General features: G+C 38.9%; 1 protein-coding gene across 1 annotated transcript in view; it reads left to right on the forward strand.

Annotated features, from left to right (window-relative positions):
- gpm6bb (glycoprotein M6Bb) overlaps positions 1 to 23,943 on the forward strand; it is a 44,401-nt gene that overhangs the window by 17,359 nt on the left and 3,099 nt on the right. Inside the window, exons 2-6 of the mRNA XM_047370485.1 lie at positions 13,181 to 13,367; positions 14,841 to 14,997; positions 15,143 to 15,311; positions 18,302 to 18,375; positions 20,065 to 20,130. Of these exons, the coding sequence (XP_047226441.1) occupies positions 13,181 to 13,367; positions 14,841 to 14,997; positions 15,143 to 15,311; positions 18,302 to 18,375; positions 20,065 to 20,130 (653 nt within the window). The remainder of the gene's footprint in view (positions 1 to 13,180; positions 13,368 to 14,840; positions 14,998 to 15,142; positions 15,312 to 18,301; positions 18,376 to 20,064; positions 20,131 to 23,943) is intronic.

Raw genomic sequence — 23,943 nt, forward strand, 5'->3', positions numbered from 1 at the left:
TTTGATACCCCAAATAAACTGCAGTAAAAGCACCTGCCTGTAGAAGTCATCTAATAAGTTAAGAGTTCACCTTTATTTACGAGTATGGCACGACTACATAACTACCAAAACATGACTTTCGACCTAAATTAAGGACATTTAAGGACTGGCTTTATTTAGAGAACCAACCAAGAGGCCCATTGTAACTACAGAGGAGCTGCAAAGATCCACAGCCCAGGTGGAAGAATCTGTCGACAGGACAAGTTTTATTCATCTACTTCACAAGTCTGACCTTTACGGAAGACCAGCAAGAAGAAATCCATTTTAAAAGAAATTCACGAGTAGTTTCCCAAATTACAAATGGAACTGACACTTCACATCACTCTTAACATACCAACCCCCGACCCTAAACGTACAGCCAGAGCTATGATGGGATGACTTGGATAAAAGAAAATGAAAAGGTTAGAATGGTCCAGGTAAAGTCTAGACATAAATTCAATTAAGAATCTGTGGTAAGACTTAAAATAATTATGATTGCGGATGATCTTTGTGTAATCTGAGGGGGTTTGTGGGTTTGCAAAGAAGAATGGGCACATATTTTCAATCTACAGTTGTGGAAAGATGGTACAGACATACTCCAAAATACTTGCAGCTGTCATTTTGAAAAGGTAGTATTACAAAGTATTCACTCAGGGTGGCTGAATACAAATACACTTGACACATTTTCAAAGTTTTATTTGTAAAAACTTCCACTTTACAATTTTGCACTACTTTGTGTTGGTCTCACATAAAATCCCAACTCAGTTAACCATTTCAACATTAAACATTACAATCATGACAATAATCTTTGCTGATTTAGGAAAAAAAATATTTTAGTTAAAGTGCCAAATGGAAATTGGGTTATAAACATCCAAAAGTGCAGTGAAACATCAAAGACAGTAAGTCATTTAAAAGGCTTCCACTTGAGCCTTTAACCTTTACTATGGTCAAAGACTGAGCTTATTTCCTGTGCTTTCTTTGTACTGCTTTTCACACAATGACTCTGGAAAGAAATGAACTTTTTACCCCTTGTCCATGGCTTTTTCGATGGAACAATAGGAAGCACAAGGCTCATTATAAGTCAGGCAGGCCACTGTGTTTTTCCCTCTTCACTCTCAATATGTCCTATGATTATTTAGGATGGTAAGCTAAATAAAATCCAGTAAAACATGAAGAGTTTTTCTGTGGTTATTTGCCTTTTAGTAGCTGTACTTTTAACTTTCCAAATCTTGTAAGTCTTTTGTTCTAGAACCTACAGCAGAAAATGGGTCAACAAACAAATGTATAGATCTGTTTAATGGGTTTTTGGTAGGGAGTTGCTGTAAAACAATCAATAGCTTGAATTCATGCCAAACATGTCAGGATAAACACCACGCAGGCTGACCTACGAAGAGGGACTGTATTTCAAACTAGGTCAGTGATGGTCCTCTGGAATGAGACTCACTTACTGCAGCAAATTGCCAAAACAATGTTTACAAGAATCTCAAACCCCAAGACAGTGGATGTTTTTGTTATGAGCAAAAATGTTTCTGGAATACTTTAATGGACTGTTTGCTTGCTGTTCTTGGCTTACTTTTCCTTTTCAGCAGACACCAATGAGTCATTCCTCATATGGTACACACCACACACACACCCATCTGTCCTAATCTGTCTCATTCCTCTAGTGTCAAGGCAGACTTTGCTTTACAGACTTCTAGTTGGTGCAAGTAGGGCTCAGGGCTCGTCATGGACCTGGTTCCCTGAGAAATCCATTTTTAGTTTGAGCCAGGAAGGGTGCAGGTCTTCATGGGTGGCTGAGCACTGAGGAGCATTCAGGGCTCTCAGTCTCACAGAGTGAAAGGTAGATCCACAAGGAGGCCTGTTTCATTCGTGTGAGCTTCATCATCATGCAGATTGTGTCCTCCAGTGGGGTGGGGTGGGGTGGGGTATTGGGCACGTCTCAATGCAGAGTCTTGAGTTTCCAGCCTTCAGGCTTTGTCGCCTATATTCATGTGGATGTTCCCACAGTCACTGAGCTTATTATTGCTTTTGGTAAAGCTGATTCCAATTGTTATGTTTTACTTGATCAATTCCAGTTAATTGTGCACTACTTTATTTTAACAGAATATCTTAAATTCTTATAATTAAAATTAGGGGTGTAGTGTACATCTATATATAAGGAGTAAATGATTGGGGTTGAATGAGACGAGACAAGGCAAACTTTGTTTTAAAGTATCAGTATTCATTGTAGAATATTCTATTACAGATTTCCATATATTGTATTTTTTTTCTATATATTATTCTAAGGTGGTCCAAATGCCAAAAGCCATTGAACATCCTCCTGTTTTCTGTTTTCGTAAATTTAATAAACATCTCATAGAACTATGTGTTTTAAAAAACTTCTGTTAAAGCTTTGAATTATTTACTTCAGGATCTAAGCTCTTCATACCAGGGTAGTTCTGGTGAGTCCTGATCGAGTGGGTGGGAAATGCCCAAAGAATTCACACCTTCATTTGCTTGGGTCACTTTCACACTGCACATCTGAAAGCACATTCGAACCATTAAAATGACTGGTCATATTGAGCTCAATTACAAGAAGCTGCCAAGTATGAGCAGCACGTAGGTACTGAAATGTATTTTAACATTTTATCAAATAATTACCAAGGTTTATACATACCACTTTTTCACAAAATGTGTCTTAACTGTCCCACTTATGAGCGCATACTGTGTAACGAGTCAGATATCTAGGCTCTGATATTTTTTGTTTGACGATGCTTATTTGCAAGAATATAAAGATATTCTTTCATTTGTTTCTCTAATTCTTGTGACTAGGATATTGTCCACACTAGCATATTTTCAATAACATAGATATTCCTGCACTTGCACCTACCGTCCAATGAAAGTTGAGTTTTTGTTGTTGTGACAAAACAACTACTTTTATTAACTTTTTAAAGTGTCAAAACATTTGTGGAATATCTGTGTAGACTTGATATCTTGAGATAGAATAGACGAGAAAGACGGAAATCCATCATTTCTTTCTGTGTGGGGATTCTTCACATCTGTCTCAACTTGTTCAGATTCTGTCTCTATTAAACCTCAAATGTTAGCTAAAGAAGGTAATGATGGCAAGGAAATGGCAAAGGGAGTCAGAGAAAACACTAGCAGATGTTTTGGTGGAGTCTAGCACTGCTTTAGCCATGCTCATGATATTGTTATTTTTTATTTTGATGCTGCATTTGTAAACTACTACCATTTCCTTGCTGGAAAAATGCTGGTAAATTGACAGGTTTTAAAAAAATGGGATGGGAATCGTTTTTGCATTATTTTATGGATGTACAGGGTGGGCCATTTATATGGATACACCTTAATAAAATGGGAATGGTTGGTCATATTAACTTCCTGTTTGTGGCACATTAGTATATGTGAGGGGGGGGGGGAACTTTTCAAGATGGGTGGTGGCCATGGCGGCCACTTTGAAGTCGGCCATTTTGAATCCAACTTTTGTTTTTTCAATAGGAAGAGGGTCATGTGACACATCAAACCTATTGAAAATTTCACAAGAAAAACAATGGTGTGCTTGGTTTTAAAATAACTGTATTCTTTCATGAGTTATTTACAAGTTTCTGACCACTTATAAAATGTGTTCAATGTGCTGCCCATTGTGTTGGATTGTCAATGCAACCCTCTTCTCCCACTCTTCACACACTGATAGCAACACCGCAGGAGAAATGCTAGCACAGGCTTCCAGTATCCGTAGTCTCAGGTGCTGCACATCTCGTATCTTCACAGCATAGACAATTGCCTTCAGATGACCCCAAAGATAAAAGTCTAAGGGGGTCAGATTGGGAGACCTTGGGGGCCATTCAACTGGCCCACAACGACCAATCCACTTTCCAGGAAACTGTTCATCTAGGAATGCTCGGACCTGACACCATAATGTGGTGGTGCACCATCTAGCTGGAAAAACTCAGGTAACGTGCCAGCTTCAGTGCATAAAGAGGGAAACACATCATCATGTAGCAATTTCGCATATCCAGTGGCCTTGAGGTTTCCATTGATGAAGAATGGCCCCACTATCTTTGTTAACCTCTGCGACATGCCAATGGCTGTAAACAAAGAGAAACTTATAAATAACTCATGAAAGAATAAAGTTATGTTAAAACCAAGCACACCATTGTTTTTCTTGTGAAATTCCCAATAGATTTGATGTGTCACATGACCCTCTTCCTATTGAAAAAAACAAAAGTTGGATTCAAAATGGCCAACTTCAAAATGGCCACCATGGCCACCACCCATCTTGAAAAGTTCCCCCCCCTCACATATACTAATGTGCCACAAACAGGAAGTTAATATGACCAACCATTCCCATTTTATTAAGGTGTATCCATATAAATGGCCCACCCTGTATATTGAGTCAATTAATAAAACAATCGCTATTGAATGCAGTATACCTGTTGCTGTAAACGCTGTGTTTAAAATGCATTCGAAGTTCAAATGAATTGCTCCTGTCAAAGCCTAGGAAACCTTGCTTTATTTATAAAGTACTTTTTTTACTTAAGTAAACAAAAACACACTGTAAGCAAACTCAATACCGTGATTCATTTTTGTTCTACAGTAAACTACTTGTTGTCTGTAAACTCTAACACTGGAACACTGGATCGCTTTTAATCTTTTATATTCCACTGAAATGAGTCATCGCGCATCCTTTGTGTACATATATTGTTCCGTTTATGATCTATCTCATTTGATTCTTTGCTCAAACTGCAAGCATTTATGTGGAAAACTTATTGGATGTCACTGAATGATCTGGAAAACCTAGATAGAAAGTATTTTTTTTCTATTTGGGGGTCAACGTCTCAACCTAACGACGAAGATGTTAGCTCTCCGAGTATTTACAGAGTTTTTGGGAGAACTGCTTAAACATTAGCGTAGCAGTTGCTGTTGTGGGATCCCCGCTAAGTTCACTTCCCCTGACCCCTGAGGCTCCCCTCCCCCTCTGACCCCCTTTATCTCTGAGGTCTAGTATCCGTGAGAAGAGCCCACTCTAGCTCTACTCCAGCAGCCTCCACTCTGCTGAAAGGCCTCTCTCTCATTAGCATACCCCTGGGGCTCCTTAGCCTGTTATTGCCAAACAAACACAGCCAAGATCTTCTTCTCTCTCTACCTCGCTCTCTTTTGTTCTGTCATTCCTCATCATGCATCTTCCCTGTCTCTGTTTTTATCACAAGTCTCTTATCCTATCATTGTTTTTGGCACTTATTCCCCCATGTCTTTATTTGCTTCATTGTTTTTAGGTTTTTACATTCCTCTGTTTATACAGTTATCTGTTTCTCCCATTTTCACATGCTGTTTCCTGTGTTGTATCTATCAGTGCAGAGGATACTCTGCTTTTTTGTTCAGGAATAGTAGATTTGCTGTTCCGCTTCCGGATTTAAGAGTCACCAGATGGTGGAACAACAGCGGTCAGGGCGTAGTTAAGTATAGGGTGTCTAAAAATTAAGGGATCACCGTTTGGCATCATTCTTCAACAGTGTTGTTGTGTAGCAGTGCAGTGTTTTTCCGATCTCAGTTACACAATTTAGAAACTGTTTGGGAAGAGAAGAAACCAGGTCATGTTCTGACGCTGGTCATCTTCACGAAAATGTTCCTTTATGACAATGAACTTTTTTTTAAAGCGGTGACAGATGGTCATTGTGTGTCAGCAATTCGTTCAGAGGAAACTGATGATAAATGAGCTGAATGAGGAAGATGGAGAGAATAATAAATTATTTAGGCATCAACACTAGGCAAATATACACAGTAATTTGCAAAGGTATTCACAACCCTTGAACTTGTTTAGATTTTGCCTTACTGCTACGATCTTTAATGCATTTTAATGGGATTTTATGATACAGCCCAACAGAAAGTAGGGCAGAATTATGAAGTGGAAGGAAAATCATACATGTTTAAACATTTAAAAAAAAAATAATTCTCTGAGAAGTGTTGCATGTATTTGTATTGGAGGAGCTACAGAGATCCACTCCTCAGGTGGGAGAAGCTCCTGACAGGACATCAATTAGTCACACACTTCACAAATCCAGCCTTAATGAAAGAAAACCACAGTTTAAGAAAGCCATTACAACGCCCATTAGTTTGCCTACAGCCATGTTGGGGATGCAGCAGCATGTGGAGAGCAGCCCTCTGGTCAAACATTCCCGTTATTGGTCTACAGGAAAAAAACTGTGTGGCAGAACAGGAACATTGCACATCACCCTTAACACATTATTTTGATGGTAAAACCTGGTTGTGACAGCATCATGCTCTGGGGTTGTTGTTCTTCAGAAGGGACAAGGAAGCTGGTCAGATCTGATATGGAGATGGATGGAGCTGAATACAGGGCAATACTAGAAGACCACTTCACCTTCCAGCAGTACATTGATGCTAGACTGACAGAAATGTCTACAAGAAAATGCTTTAGGTCAAAGAACATTAATGTGGGTGTGAGAACAGTATCCAAGTTCTGCATCAATTTAATAAAAAAAAAATGACCAAAATGTAATGCATTATTTGGTAATTGTGTAATTACAGTAAATCATTGTTTTCTAGATGTTAAACCCATAAATAACCTTAATCATCTTTATCACAACAGTTAGTTTTGCATCATATCTCATATCCACCAGACATAGAAAAGTGATACAATATATTTTGACCATACAGAATATTTGATTAATTTTACTGTATTATGAACTAAATCTAAATAGATTGTATTATCTGCAGGGTTTATCATTATTTGTGCCAAGCCACTAATTGTTTGCTGCAGGTTTAATTAGTACAGAAACACCGGACTGCCCCTGAAATATAGTTTTGTGTAAGAAAACAAGCATGCCACTCAGTGGGGTTTATGACATGAACATTTTTTCTACTTTAGTAGCAGTCAACAGTTGCTAAAAATTAGAGTTAACGTTTTACCTTTCAGAAATGTACTGGCTGAGAAGTTTGCCCCTAACATCGAAGGTTGCTATTATGGCATTTTTAAACATCTCTCCTTTCAGTAGAAGATGGAAAATGAGATGTTGTTCTGGCAGTTTGCCCCAGTGGGGCAACAAACAACAAAACTCAGCTGTAAACAGAGACATCTGTTAGCAATGAGTCTGGATTTCAGAGTGGACCTGGATGGTGTTTTTAAAGATGCTGGAAGGCAATTTGTTGTTCAGGACTCACGAGTTCCAGAGTGTGGGTGTGAACTCTGTTTGTTCTTTGCTTTTCCATATTATAATAATAATAACATGGAGCTTGTACTTGCGTTTAGTTAAAGCCATTGTTTTTGGTGTGTCTGTGTTTGCGTGTGCCTTGGAGGAAGGATTGAATGGTTTGTTTGAATCTGTATCACATCTTTTTGATGTTTCTCGAAACAGTTATGGATGGACATACATGTTATTCCACTTTCCAGCCGACATAAAGTTGAGCAACTTGTTTATTGTGTCAACTGGTTGTGCTTGTGATGGCTGTGGTTGAGGGATAAAGGTACTAAATAGGGCCAGCTGCAGGGGTTAGCGATGAGTCTGAGCTCAAGCCTGTTGCAGTGACTCATAGTCAGACGTACCTGATTAGAGGCAGAAGAACAAACGTGTGCTTTGAGGCACAACATAAGAAAGTGTTACACAAAATGCTGCTAGATCAGTATTTTGCATATTACACTATAGTTTTATGTTTTTTAAGATGTGTTGCATTTTCTGCTTTGTTGACATGCTTTTTATTTTTCCGCAGTGATGACCATTTTGTTTTGTGCAAGATCCTTTGGGCTACAAAAGGGGTAATCTACCACATTTCACACAAAAAGGCTTAATTTTTACCCAGGTAATTTAAAGCAATTTTTTTTAACTTGCTCATCGTTAACTGTAGGCATTGGAGGGTATAAGATAACTTTGGATAAAAGATATGGTATTTAGACAAAGATGCAGACAATGTTCTATTTCTTCATGGTACAAACTGCAGACATTGAAAATTTGAGGTGCATGTGTTGGGGAGGTGTCTGCTAGGCTAATCTCTTTTACAAGACCAGAATTATAACATTAGGGTACATGGATCTAAAAACTATGAGACAAAGGCTGTTGAGCTTAGTAGTAGTTGGAGATTTGTTGAAGATAAAAGATGCTTGCGTCTGAAAAAAATCTGTTTTTCTAGGGCATTTGTGGCAGAATAAAGCCTCCAATTGTTTTAATTCTGCTTTTTCCTGCAAACATTCTGGACCTTTAAAAACAATTTTTATTAAGATAATTCTCTTCACACACCCAAGGGATAAGAAATCATCCCACTTTGCTATCTACTCATAGCTTTTCAACTGTAGTGTTGCCATAACAAGAGTGTAGAGTGATGTACCTTTAGTTTCTACCCAATGACGGTTCTTTGTTTTTCCAAGTATTTCCAAACATATAAAATAGGGCTGCAAAAAATATTGCAACTTTATTAATATCATTATTCATGGTATGTATAACTGCAAAAAACTACATTGACTGCTATATATGTTAGCTAATTAAGTACCATGCATTTAAGCTCTCTATTTCTGTATATTTTGGAGACACTTATTTTTAATGCAGCAGAAAACTTTTTAGAAGGTAAAGAAGTTGTAAAATCATTACAAAATTACAACTTGGTTGTTTCTTTTCCAAAACACCCAGGTAAAATCAGCATTTTTCAATTAGACCTCATTGTTTAGATGGAGCCCTGCAATGGACTGGCGACCTGTCTAGGGTGAACCCAGCCTCGAGCCCATAGACTGCTGGAGATAGGCACCAGCTTCCCCGTGACCCACAATGGAAGAAGCGGTAGAAAATGACTGATTGACTGACTGTTTAGATTTAAGTAATAATAATAATAATAATTTATTTAATTAATTAATTGTCTAGAGTATTCCTATATGGTGGTGTAGTGGGCTAAGTCCGTGTATTTGTTACAATGCCTCCCAGATTCGAATCCCTGTTTCGTCAGGAAGGGCGTCTGGCGTAAAACCTCTGGGGTCTATATTTGTTCTGACCGAAAGAAAAAGAGCCAGTAACACTTTTTAATTCTTTGCTTATTTATTGGAAGTCCCATCTTTATCAGAATATTCACCAATATTATCACTCGTCACGTTTTCCTAAAATTGCACAGTCCTAATTCAAACTCAGTCAGCATAAATATAGAAACCTTATTTCAGCCAGCTGACCATTGATGAGCAGCAACAGGTGGGGGAAGGACATCTCATTTTTAGTAGATACTTCAAAGAATGATATGATGTAAACTTATCAGTGGTTTTAAAAAAGTAACTTTATAAAGCCCTGGTATAACTTCATAACAGAAACCAGTGCATGCTTAGTCTACTGTATAATGATTGTTTATTTACTCAAGTAAATAATATCTACCGGTAAGAGCTTGCCCATTGTTATTAATCTCTCATATCAAATAACATTTGTTAAATTGTTTGGGTCAGGTAACCTGATTTAAAGAAAATAGGACTAAATATGACCAAAAAGAAGAAACTCAAATGCAATGTCTGAAGTCATGGGGTCGAAATGGTTGATTACGGGTAAAAAATATTGGACATCACAACATGGGGCAAAAATTAATGAAGGGGTCAATTGATTGAATTGGCATTTCTATTTGGATTTCAGGTTTTTCTCCAGTTTCACCTTATTTTCCGGCTGTTTCTTTTTTTTTTTCCGATCCCTACGGCGTTTGTATGTAAGCTTTAAGGTATTTTTTTATAACTATACTACACCATTAAGAAAACTACACCTCAACCAGAATAAATTGGATGGTTGTAATGAAGTGTTTTAATGGTTACTATTTAAACTTGTATCTCATATCAGTCTTGTCCCTTTACTGACACAATTCAGAAACAGGATCCTCGGAGTATTAAGGGGCTGTTATGGACTTTGCACTGTTCTGAAGGCTGGTTGTACAAAGGATGAAGCTCAGTGGTGGGTTTATCTTGGGCGTCCAGCCTTTGGGCCGGAAGCACAGAGTCGTGGCTTACTGCTATTCTGAATAGCCCCTGAGAGTCCAGTGTGATGGACAGTCTGTGGCTATACACACTGGCCCTTTGTATCAAGACTTCTTGGACTCTTTCTGTTCCTTTTTTTTTTCTTTTTTCTGAGTTTCTCACACAATGTCACACACATTCACACATTATTTTTCTCACACAATAATCTTTTTTCCCCCTGCTTTCCTCGTGATCTTGATGTGGCAAATCAAGCTGCTGCTTTGAGGCCAGACATTGTTGGGTCAAGCAAACTTGTCGGTGTTTCTTGCTGTTACTGTGGTTTTGAGTTCTATCTTTTCTTGTTTCGATATGTTCTGTGACAAAGACGAAAACACAGCCACTAGAAGGGGCCGGAGGTCTGACCAGGAGTGTTGGTGAGGGACTGGAAGCATGTGAAAGTCATCAGAGACCAACGTGACTGTCATTTTTGGTTATTCAGTCAGAACAAGACTGCAGTTTCTGCCTATAATTTCATGTTTTCATATTTAGTTGGTCATTGTTAAAATCTGAAAATGGGAAAACATGTTTTTATCTTTTTTTCATTTAAAAAACTTATCTGAGAATTAGCAAATTAATCATGCATTAATCCTTCTGCTGAGAACTTCTTTTTTGGTTTTAGCTGCTATAGCTTTGCTCTCTCTGCCATAAAATTCAAGTACAGTGCCTCCAGACAGTTCCACAGTCACTACATGCATGCTCAATATGAGAGATTGCTGCAAAGCCAACAACACAGTGCCAGCAACTGTCCACTGTCGCTAAATGCTCATTCAGGAGACTCCTCCTGAATGAGGAGAAGTCACTGACTCAATGCAATCTGCTGGGTTTTCTTAGAAAACATTTTATCCAATTTGAATAATAAACTGAGTTTTACTGCACTGTTTGACAACTAGGATCGATTGGAATGTACCTGACTTGGAATTTATATGAATCGAATAAACTGACTTTGTAAAGTGGCTTGTGAAAACATATGCTGAGAATAGGCCGTATATAAATAAACTGAATTGAAATTGTATTCAATTGAGTTCAAGCTCACTCAAATTAGAGAAAAAGCATATGTCAGCATAAACCTTTAAGTCTTGCAACAATTTTTCTGGTGGTTTTAGGTCGATACTTTGACCAGGCCTTTATAACATTTATGCTCTGAGCCAAGTCATTTCACATTGCATTGTAGCTCTGGGTGTAGGTTTAGGATCAGTATCCTTTTTGAAGACAAACCTCTGCACCAGTCTCCAATCTTTAGCAGTGTCTAACAGGATTTCTTCCAGCATTATCCTCCATTTAGCTCTATCCATCTTCCCGCTAGGTCTGCTTCCCTGTCCCCCTGAGTGTCCACCCAGCAAAATGCACCAACCACAATGTTTCACCATAGGAATGGTGTGCTAAACCTGATATGCAGCATTAGTTTTTCATCACACAGATGGCTTTGCATGTAGGCCAAAAGGTTTAAACATGATCTCATCTGACAAGAGCATCTTCTTCCCTTCCAAATGTTTGCTGTGTCTCCTGCATGGCTTGTAGCAATCTGCAAACACAACTTCTTTCTTCTTGCCGCTCTTCCATAAAGGCTAGATATGTGGATTTTTATACTGATAGTTGTCCTGTCAACAGCTTCTCCCATTTGACTTTTAGAACTCAGCAGCTATTATAAATAAAGCTACAGATACTTAGGCAGTCATGGATATTTCCCACACGATATAGATTAATAATAACTATAGTGCCCACCAATAAACCTACCATACCACTTAAATTCTTGCCTGCTGTCTTTTAGTTTAGCTATAAATTTAAACCCCAACCACACATAACACATTGAATCATTTGTCGACTTCAGGAGCGTAAACATTGCAAAGAAAGCTTTTTATGGTTGTGTAAATGGCCCTTTGCAGTGTTGAACGGTCAAACTGAGTTGACCTTAAGCTAATATCTTCTACTGTTGGTACCATGTAAAGCAGGAGCAGCTCTTTCTTCAAACTGTTATTTACTTTGGAACTTGGCTCAATATCCCGTCGAGCTGGATGCTCCACCACCCATTGTCCCTGGCTGACATATTTGTCAGAGAAATGTAGTCGACAGTTTGAGCTTGCAGCTCCGCAGTGGGCACACTTATAAAGATGTGGTTAACATGCTGCCATGGCAACTCCTATGCACACACAATTGGAGAGAAATGTTTTTATCCCCCGGTACACCACAAACATCCCTGATGAGGCCACTGACACCAGAAGTATTGGCCTAGCAGCAGTTTATCTGTTTTAACTTCCTTTATCACATAAAAATATAAACAGTGCAGAATGTTCAGGATGGTGACTTTAGAAAAGAGGCACAAGGAAAATACATTGCTCCAGAAACCTTGTGGTTTGTTCAGATGAAATTTTCAGCCCAGGTAAAGAAGAGTAACTTCTGTTTAAACTCAGCATAAAGGCATGCTGTGCTGCACCTTCAAATGGGCAGCCTAAAACAACCATCCATCCTATTTTGAACAGAATCACTGGATCTAAACACTATAATTGCAGGTTTAAAAACCAACAGAAAGCATCAAGGAGCTGGAAGAGTAAAAAAACTGGGAATAATCACTATCAGTGACCTTTTTCTTAAAAAATGAATGTAAAAACATTTCCTATGTCAGTTTTAAACATTTAATTTACATTGTGACATCAGGCAATGGCACATAGCTAAAACATAAAATGACCTAGTTTTCCCTTGACTCTTTATTTCCAGTCAGACGCATGTGGATTTGATTTGAAGCGCGGAGCTGCTTGTTAGCTCATGCTCACAGACAGGGCATTGTCGTAGATGACTCCACCTCAGAAAGCATAAGAACCCATTGGATTAGACAGACCCATCTGGGTCAACTCACTGCCCTCATGTTCATCTGCCATAGATTTCCTTTACAGCCATTAGTGCCCTTTAAAAGTAGTGGTGACTTGTCAGATAAACACAACAAAGGCACCATGTGAGTTGTGAAACCACAGGGGCACACAGCAAGCTGCTTCCGCCGGTGCTTTACATTACATATATTTGTAGACATGGTTGACAGAATGTGCTTCCTCTCCAGACAAACTGTGGGTTAAAACATGAGCCATACACAGACATGAGGGCTTATGTTGATCTCACTTTTCTTCACTTTTAAAGCAAATGGGATAAAATTTCAGTTGCCTGTAACACATCTTTTCTCCTTTTTTTGCATAGGTTGCTTTGAGTGCTGCATCAAATGTTTAGGTGGAGTGCCGTATGCGTCACTTGTTGCTACGATCCTCTGCTTCTCTGGTGTTGCCCTGTTTTGTGGATGTGGCCATGTGGCTCTCACTGGCACTGTGAGCATCCTGGAAACCTACTTCTCCAAGGTCACAACCGATCATGCCATGCTCACTGATATGTAAGTCACCCCATATTCTGGTTTAATACTGCTGTACATACAGTTCCTCTTTAAAAGGTTCCTCATGTTACAATTAGGAAAAGCTATTGTATTTTATTAGAATTTGATGTGATTCACCTACTTAAAGTGAATTAGAAGAAAAATGATTTGTGGTTTTCAAGTAGGTTTTTTTTTTTTTTTTTACAAAAGTTTTTGTGTGCACTTGTGTTCAACCCCCCTCACTATGAAACCCTTAAATGCACACAAACAATGTCCAAAGCTTCACACAGAACATAAACCTTACTTTTATGGAACGGTGGTAAGTAAAAGCTATTGTTTGAAAGGAAGTCATAAGAAGTCCCATTTAAAGTTTGCCTTAAGCCAAACATGTAATATACAGCCACAGCTACAGTGGAATAGTTAAGTTGGAATGGTCCAGTCAAAGGCCAGATTTGAATCTATTGCAAGAGTGGAAAATTGCTGTTCATAGGCACTCTATGTAAAGTGTGAATTCGCTGGAAACATTTTGCAAAGGGAGAAAAGAAAGGCCAAGTATGTAATTCTTTAGGTGTGCAAGGGCCATGCATTCATGCCACAAACCCTTCAGCTGTAACTGCAGCAAAATTTGGTTTTATAAATTTTGACTCAGGGGATCTAAAAACAAACGTTTTTTTAGATTTTCTTTTAACTGATGTATCATTTCCTTCCTGTTCACAATTATTCTGTATTTGTTGTTTATTAATCACATAAAATCCCAATGAAATATACAGTATCTAAATACCCAGAATGTGCCGAAATATAACAATATATTTGTGTGATTGTAACATGACGAAGTGTAAAAAAGTTCTAGGGGTATGAATCCTTTTGCAATGTACTCTATTTGCTTTTGAGAATTGCTGCTCACCATTTTCTAAAAATGCAAACAAGGGGAACATTGTACATTTGTAATCTCATTTTAGGATCCTTTTTCCAGCATACTCACAGGAATATATGCTTCTGGGTTTGCATCACAATAAAAAGTAGTCTATATTTTAACAGATAATTGCAGTAAAGAAGGTTTGATATGGGGTATTTTTAGCTGACATTGTCTCCCACATTTATCTGATCCTTGAGAACAATCCTAATATGGATCTCTTTTAAAAGCACCCTCATTTGTCCAGTTAATAAAAAAGGATGACATTAGACAGGGCTGCACATGTGTTTTATGTTTAGCACTGTTTAATTTAAGATGTCTACAGTTTGTCTTTTGCCTGGAGGATTTCCAGAGACATGCATCACCTGTTATCCCCACATTTGGACTTGCATCTCTCGTCACGTTTTGCTTAATCCCAACCATCTGTTTATGGTTTTCAAAACCCAGATTTCTCATGTTTTAAAGACTGAACGGAAAATAAAAACTCTGCTTGCAGGCACCTTTCTTTTTTCCACAGCAGTGGAATCTACAGAAGCGTCACCTGCACACCAAAGCCTAACTGTGACCTTGCCCTTTAACAGAATACAGCTGATGCAGTACATCATCTATGGCATCGCTTCGTTTTTCTTCCTGTATGGAATCATCCTGCTTGCCGAGGGCTTTTACACAACCAGCGCCGTCAAGGAGCTGCACAGCGAGTTCAAGACCACCATCTGTGGACGCTGCATCAGTGGAATGGTATGTTAACACAACCACACTGTTCTTATTTAAACAGGACATCTTGGGAAATAGCCCTTATAAGAGGCGATAGATTGTAAAAATCTAGAATGTTCTTTGGATTACTTTTTATAGCTGCTTCCTTCTTTCGTTTATATATCCTTAGTTTGTGTTCCTCACGTACATCCTGGGTGTAGCCTGGCTCGGTGTATTTGGATTCTCAGCTGTACCCGTCTTCCTCTTCTACAACATGTGGTCCACCTGTAACGCCATGAAGTCTCCGATGGCCAACCTCACAAACATCGACTCCATCTGTGTGGATGTTCGTCAGTACGGTAAGAGAGCCACACATTGTTTGTCTTTTAAAATTTTAGTTTTAGTTCATTTTAGCGGAGATCAAACACGCATGCAGTTTGAAACCAAGAACCACAACAACAATTATATGAAGGATTTGAATGTTGTATTTTTGGCTTGAACGCTCTTCACACTTCTAAATTTTTGGGAGGCTTTGTTATCCTTTTATATGTGACCACTTCAGTTAAACATTCTTGTTTGAAGAATTTTAAAACTGGAACTGGTAGTTTATGCATTTTTAAATAAATTTTCAGGTTTTTTCTGCAGGATAAAATTACACCATACTCATATGGTGAGAGGGTTGAAACCCATCAGAATTCTTGTAGTTCTTCAGTGCCAGAGTACATAGCAAAAGTACTCTTGAACTTTTCCATATTTTTTCCTGTTTCAACCACAAACTTCAATGTATTTTTTAGTGGTATTTAGTGGGATGATAGATCAACATAAAGTGCTGCATAATTGTGAGATGGAGGGAAGAGGTTGCTTTTCTTTTTACCTTTAAATGTTTTTACATTTATTAATAAAAAATAAAAAAAACATCTATTCATTGTCTTTTGCTTATTCGAGACCAGGTCGTGGGGGCAACAGGTCCGGGAGGCAACCCCATACAACCCTCTCCCCGGTGACATCCTTCAGCTCATTCTCAGGGATCCCAAAGCATTCCCAGGCCAGATGGGATATATAGTCCCTCCAGTAGGTTTTGAGTCTTCCCCAGGGTCTCCTCACAGTGGGAAGTACCTGGAAAACCTTTAAATGGAAGCACCCAGGAGGCATCTTAATCAGATGCCCGATCCACCTGAACTGACACCTTTCGATGTGAAAGAGCAGTGGCTTTACTTCATGCCCCCATCCCCCAATAAACTCTTCCACTTGTGGCAGAGACTAAACCAAAAAGAACAGGGGGCAAAGAGGCAACCCTCTTGCTAACCGGAGAAAACTCCAAAATTGAAGATCCCAGCCAGGGTTTGCAAGAATTCTCACATGCGCCAGACACGTCTCTCCCTAGACACAACCTAACACAACAGCTCTTGTTCCTTGACCTCCAGTGAGGTGATGTCTCATGACCTCAAGACAGATTATGTCACTAGGAATTAGCACACCAAGGCTCCTGCCGCCCTGCTACGTAATTTGTAAGGTACCTGATCCCGATGTTTGTTTCTGGGCCCACATTAGGGGGGGCTTCCTATAGCTTCTTTGGGCTGACCCTGGCCATAGACGACCAGGCTCATCGGGATCATTGAATCGCTGAATCATAATTCCTAGATGAAACCACTAAAGGAGCTACATCCATTAACATTTACTTTTCCTTCCCATGGAAAGTACTCCTGGATCAGTGCTTCTGTGTTCTTTTTGTGTCTCTGCTCTGTTCTCTCAAACCCCCAGTCGGTTGTGGCAGATGGCCGCTCACACTGAGCTGGTTCTGCTGGAGGTTTCTTCCTGTTAAAAAGGAGTTTTCCTCTCCACTGTCGCTACATGCATGCTCAGTATGAGGGATTGCTGCAAAGTCAATGCAAGCGACTGTCCGCTGTCACTACATGCTCATCCAGGAGGAGTGAATGCTACAAGTGTCTGACTTGATGCAATCTGCTGGGTTTTCTTAGATAGAAAGGTTTTTAACCAATTTGAATAAATAACTGAATCTGACTGCACTGTTTGATAGTTGGGATTTATTGTATGTACCTGACTGTATGATTCGATTGAATTGACTTAGCCCATTTTAAAGTTACCCACCTTTCACACAATGCAACAGGAAACAACACTCCAATTATTTTTACCTCTGCCTTCCTCCCTCCCTGTTGGATGGAGTAAGGTGGAGTCAGGTTTAGCCTAAACCTCAGTTATGGTTGAGGTGCAAACACACCCTCCGTTTCTGCTACCTGTATGACCCCTTCTCTTTTCCAATGGTTATAATCAGTCTGACAGAGAGAGGTATCCCCAATCCTTGTGGTTTTTAGTATAACAATGGCCACCAGTGGGCTCTAGATGGACAAACTTTATCAGTTTATTATTTAACTTAGTACCCCTACACATAGCCCATTCTAAAATGGCCAAACTCAGTAGTTTATCCTAACCTCCCCAACAACCCCGCACCATTCCAAACCCTCTGTGAAGTGCCTTGAGACGGCATGTGTTGTGAATTGGCGCTATATAAATAAAACTGAATTGAATTGAATAGGGGTACACAAACCCTCCACCATGTTAAGGTGGCAATTTAATCATGTATAATGTTTCTTACTACCAATAAGTATGTGATGTTTTGTGTTGATCTATCACATAAAATCCCAATAAAATACATAGAAGTTGGTGGTTGTAATGTGACAAAATGTGAAATAGTTTAAGGGGTATGACTACTTGCATGGCACCTTAAAACTAGTGCTAAATGGGCGTGGCGCTGGTGTTAAGGGCGCAACTACGTGCAGAGGCTATAGTCCTCGGCGCGGCTGTCCCGTATTTGAGTCCTGGACCCGGCGACCTTTGCCGAATGTCTCCCCCTCTCTTTACCCTGCCTTTCCTGTCTACCTACTATCGAAAAAATGAAAAATAAAGGCCTCTAGTGTAGCGCAAAAAAAAAAAAAACTAGTGCTAAAAACATATTTTTATCTATTGGCATTTGAGTTCATTTAATGTTTTCCCTTTATCTATTTGAGGGACTCTTTAGCAGTTCTATTCCTTTGTTTTCTTTTAATAATGTTATAAATAAAGTTGTAATTGAGGTCCTCATTCCGGAGAGAACCTGCAGAGGTTTTACATCTCCTTCCACATGATGTGTGAAACTTCCTGTAAAAATAAAAGTGTGAAATCAGTGGAATGTCCCTCTGACACTTTAAAATATTATGTTTTGGCACCTTCTACTTGAGTGACATTGTCCCAGTAGACTGTAGCTCGAGATCTGTAAGTCACATGTTTTCCTGGTATTGACAAAAGGGACATGTTGAGAACATAAAAGTAATCCTCTGAATCTTGGCTGCAGGAATTATCCCATGGAACGCCACACCAGGAAAGGCTTGCGGATCTACTCTTGGTAACCTCTGTGCCAGCAATGAGGTATAATACTGTTAACTTTGCTCACAAAGTTGTAATACAGGTCCTTCTCAAAATATTAGCATATTGTGATAAAGTTCCTTATTTTCTATAATGTCATGATGAAAATTTAACATTCATATATTTTAGATTCATTGCACACTAACTGAAATATTTCAGGTCTTTTATTGTCTTAATACGGATGATTTTGGCATACAGCTCATGAAAACCCAAAATTCCTATCTCACAAAATTAGCATATTTCATCCGACCAATAAAAGAAAAGTGGTTTTAATACAAAAAACGTCAACCTTCAAATAATCATGTACAGTTATGCACTCAATACTTGGTCGGGAATCCTTTTGCAGAAATGACTGCTTCAATGCGGCGTGGCATGGAGGCAATCAGCCTGTGGCACTGAGGTCTTATGGAGGCCCAGGATGCTTCGATAGCGGCCTTTAACTCATCCAGAGTGTTGGGTCTTGAGTCTCTCAACGTTCTCTTCACAATATCCCACAGATTCTCTATGGGGTTCAGGTCAGGAGAGTTGGCAGGCCAATTGAGCACAGTGATACCATGGTCAGTAAACCATTTACCAGTGGTTTTGGCACTGTGAGCAGGTGCCAGGTCGTGCTGAAAAATGAAATCTTCATCTCCATAAAGCTTTTCAGCAGATGGAAGCATGAAGTGCTCCAAAATCTCCTGATAGCTAGCTGCATTGACCCTGCCCTTGATAAAACACAGTGGACCAACACCAGCAGCTGACACGGCACCCCAGACCATCACTGACTGTGGGTACTTGATACTGGACATCTGGCATTTTGGCATTTCCTTCTCCCCAGTCTTCCTCCAGACTCTGGCACCTTGATTTCCGAATGACATGCAGAATTTGCTTTCATCCGAAAAAAGTACTTTGGACCACTGAGCAACAGTCCAGTGCTGCTTCTCTGTAGCCCAGGTCTGGGGAATGCGGCACCTGTAGCCCATTTCCTGCACACGCCTGTGCACGGTGGCTCTGGATGTTTCTACTCCAAACTCAGTCCACTGCTTCCGCAGGTCCCCCAAGGTCTGGAATCGGCCCTTCTCCACAATCTTCCTCAGGGTCTGGTCACCTCTTCTCGTTGTGCAGCGTTTTCTGCCACACTTTTTCCTTCCCACAGACTTCCCACTGAGGTGCCTTGATACAGCACTTTGGGAACAGCCTATTCGTTCAGAAATTTCTTTCTGAGTCTTACCCTCTTGCTTGAGGGTGTCAATAGTGGCCTTCTGGACAGCAGTCAGGTCGGCAGTCTTACCCATAATTGGGGTTTTGAGTGATGAACCAGGCTGGGAGTTTTAAAGGCCTCAGGAATCTTTTGCAGGTGATTAGAGTTAACTCGTTGATTCAGATGATTAGGTTCATAGCTCGTTTAGAGACCCTTTTAATGATATGCTAATTTTGTGAGATAGGAATTTTGGGTTTTCATGAGCTGTATGCCAAAATCATCTGTATTAAGACAATGAAAGACCTGAAATATTTCAGTTAGTGTGCAATGTATCTAAAATATATGAATGTTAAATTTTCATCATGACATTATGGAAAATAATTAACTTTATCACAATATGCTAATTTTTTGAGAAGGACTTGTATGTTCAACCAGAGGTGATAAGTACTGGATAGAACCAAAAAAAAGATGGTTTCAAGGTTTAATTGTAAAAAAATTTACTTTTTCAGTTCTACCTATCTTACCACCTGTACATCGTGGCGTGCGCTGGTGCTGGTGCCACTGTGATCGCTTTGGTAAGCTGCCCTCTATTTTTTTTATCCTTTAGCTCATCTTTGCATGGTTATTATCAGCAGATTATGTGTTGAGTGCTCCTCTCTTCATTGCTGTATGGTTTATGTAACCACACCAAGGATGGTCTACCATTGGCTTTTTCACAGCTTCAAACCCATTTGCTGTTTACCATTTGCTTAAATGCTCATGGCTGTGTTTATTTTTCAGGATGGGTGGGAAAAATAACTTTAATTTCCACAATATAAAATATATATATTTATTGTTCTTTGACATTTTATTTTTAAGAAAACGATTAATCACTTTATTACCCAGCAAACATTTACGGGTGCATCTCAATAAATTAGGATATCATTGAAAACTTAATTTATTTCAGTAATTTAATTTAAAAAGTGAAACTTATGTAGATTTATTAGATCCAGAGTGATATAGTTCAAGTGTTTATTTCTGATAGGTTCGATGATTACGGCTTATAGCTAAAAAAAACCCATATTAATCTTCTTTAAAAATAGAATATTACATATGAACAATAAAAAAGATTTATAAAACAGATTTTTGCCTAATGAACAGTATTCTACAGTATATACACTCAATGCTTGGCTTTTTCAGAGCTTCAATTTTCTTTTTGCATAAATCATTGCATCACTGCAGCATGGGATAGAGGCAGTCAGCCCGTGGCTCTGCTGAGGTATTAAGGAAGACAAGATTGCTTTAATCACAGCTTTACGGTGGTCTTCATTGTTGGCTCTGGTGTCTCTCATCTTCCTCCTGACAATACTTCATGGATTCTCTGTAGGATTTAAGGTCAGGGGAGTTTGCTGGTCTATTGAGCACAGTGATAACATGGTCCTTGAAACAGGTATTGGTTCTTTGGCAGTGTGGGCAGGTACCAAGTCCTGCTGGAAAATAAATCAGAATCTCTGTAAAGCTTATCAGCAGAAGGAAGCATGAAGTGCTCCACATTTTCCTGGTAGAGGGCTATGCTGACTTGATGATAGCGAAGGATAAAACACAGTGGACCAACACCAACAGAAGACATGAGTCAGCCACTGACTGTGGAAACTAGACTGGCCCTCAAGTAATTGGATTCTGTGCCCTTTCAGTATTCCTCCAGAGTTGGCGACCTTGATTTTTGAAGGAAATGCAAACTTTGCTTTAATCTGAAAAAATGACTTTTTGTGTTTTCCACTTCTTCTGACGTTGCCTCTAGTTCAGAAATGGGTTTACACAAGGAATGCAAAAGATGGAGACTATATCCCACATACAGTACGTCTATGTGTGATGGCTCCTGAAGCACTGATTGTAGCTACAATTCACGCCTTCTAAATGAAGCTCTTAAATGGGCTTGCCTTTACAATCCTCCCATGGCTGCGGTTATCCCCGTTTCCTTTCCAGCAACACTTTTTCCTTCCATTCAGCCTTTACCTTTGCATACAAATGCTTGGATGCAGCAACAACCATTTTGTGTCAGGGATAGTCTACTGGACATCTGTCAAATCAGCAGTCTAACTCATGATTCTGTAGGCCATAACATAATGATAGCATTGCATTTTTGTATTCAAAATGCTTTTTTGTAGGTCAATATTGAAATATTGAAAATTTGAGAAACTGAATTTAGGGTTTTATATTAGCTGTAAGCCATAATCTTCTAAATGAACATAAATAAACTTTTGAAATATTCTGTTACTGATTACTGATATAAATGAACTTTTTGGTGATATTTCTAATTCATCATGATGCATCTGTAAGTGACAAAGAGATCATCAGCATGTGCTCTTATCGCCTTTTCTGTTCTCTTCCACCAGCTGATCTACATGATGGCTACCACTTATAACTTTGCTGTTTTGAAGTTTAAGAGTCGGGAAGACTGCTGCACTAAGTTTTAAGCTAGTTTAGGAGCCTGGCCGTGACTGTGCTGATTAGACAGACACCACTGACAACAAAGAAACTAAAAATACAAAAACCTGAGAATAGAGAAGTCGACATCTCTTCATTAGTTATCACACAAAGTGTAAATAGCTGATTGTGTGCTTCTTTTAGCATTTGGTATCCAGGGAGTTTCCTTGTCCTGATAAAGTGGTTCTCATATTGGGGTACTGCTTACTCCACAGGTTTTCCATGACACTTTGCTTCTACAGATTTGTCACCACAAAACATTTAAGGGAAAGTGCAAAGCTAGAAATCTATAAATAGAGGTATTTAAATTTGATACATGTGCAGCTGTTTATGGCCTGTATAAAGGCATTGTCTGAATGAGTAAATTAGATCATTGAAACAAACATGATTTACAGCAAGCAGCAACCCGCTGTGCCAGAACCGGTTGAATTATATCACAGTAAATTGCAAATTTGTGAATCACACGTCAAACATAATGGTGTGCAGGTTTTTAATACTGTTTTTAAAGGCCTCACATTGGCCTTAAGACCGTAACAGGAAATACATTGTACCAGAAAGCTGCACATGGCCTTAAAGTTAAGCTAATGAGCAGATCAAATCATGAAAAATATAAAAATATTCCCAGGGTTGATATTTTAAATTGCAAGATTGGCAGTTTTGGTGTGTTTTCTGGAGATACATCTGTAAAAAGATGTGCATCATTGGCAAAGTAGCTTTACCCTTTTTTTGGTTCCCTTTTTCAGTTTATTATTTTGATTTATTTGAGATATTTTGTGCCAAACAATCACAGAAAACCTTCAGTATTATATTTTTCATTGCAAAATGGATCCTAAACAGACTTTCATCCACTGTATTATACTAATGCATATTATGTTGATCTGTTGTGCATTGTAGATTTTAAAGTAACAACTCCTCCGTCAAAGTAGCGTAGGCCAGTACAAGTGGTATACTTCTGCATGAGGCCTCAGTTTATAAGATGTAAGAATAATTTCTGTTTTAAAGTAGCATATATGTATTCTGTTTCCTACGACAGCTGATCCTCAGCTTTGAAAGATGCTCCTTTTATTTTTCTTCCTTCCTCAAAGTGCCATTAAAGAGACGTCTGTTGATTTTAACACAGCGCCTGCAAGCTTACAATTTTCATTCGTTGATCTGTTTATAGTGACTTATACTTCATATTGCATATATTTAATTTTCTTTAAGTTTTACTAGACTGTAGCTTTTACTTTCTACATAAATAAACAATCTTTGTTTACAAAAGTATCCCTACTTGGTCTTTTTTTTATTCTAAAGCTCACAATGGTATGCAGTGGCTTGCAAAAGTCTTAATAAATCTTCAACGTTTTCGTTTTTTTTTCACCTTAATTTGACAAACTCCAACATAACTTGGGATTTTATGGGGTAGACCAACACAATGTAGTGCATAACTTTCAGGTGAGAGGAAAACAACATAAGGTTTTCAAAACTTAAGTAAAAATAGCTCCCAGATGACAATTTACTGTTGTCCTATTACAAAATATTATCTCCTGAGCTGTTTATTTCTGCAGTTCCTCCAGTGTTGCCATGGGCCTCTTGGTTGCTTCTCTGATTGATTCTTGCCCCACCTGTGTAGGTCTTGGTGGGGTTGGAGTTGTGCCATTCTCTGTTTTTGAACTCCATTGGAATATCATTCTGAGCTGACCTTGCTTTAAACTCTTCTAGTGTGTTGAATTTGGGTCTGGGCTTTTACTCAGTAAAATATAACAAAGTATATTGAACTTTGCAGTTGCAACATGACAAAATGTGAAAAAGTTGCAGAGATATTAATACTTATGCAAGGTGTTGTTAATCACGTAATGAGCGCTGTATGAAGCTCAGTCAGGTTTACAGAATGCAGAATCTCAAGCTTTGCACTAACCTCCCAGCTTTTAATATCTGCACCA

This window comes from Girardinichthys multiradiatus, chromosome 7 (genome assembly GCF_021462225.1).
Source record: "Girardinichthys multiradiatus isolate DD_20200921_A chromosome 7, DD_fGirMul_XY1, whole genome shotgun sequence".
In the NCBI taxonomy this organism is placed as follows: domain Eukaryota; kingdom Metazoa; phylum Chordata; class Actinopteri; order Cyprinodontiformes; family Goodeidae; genus Girardinichthys; species Girardinichthys multiradiatus.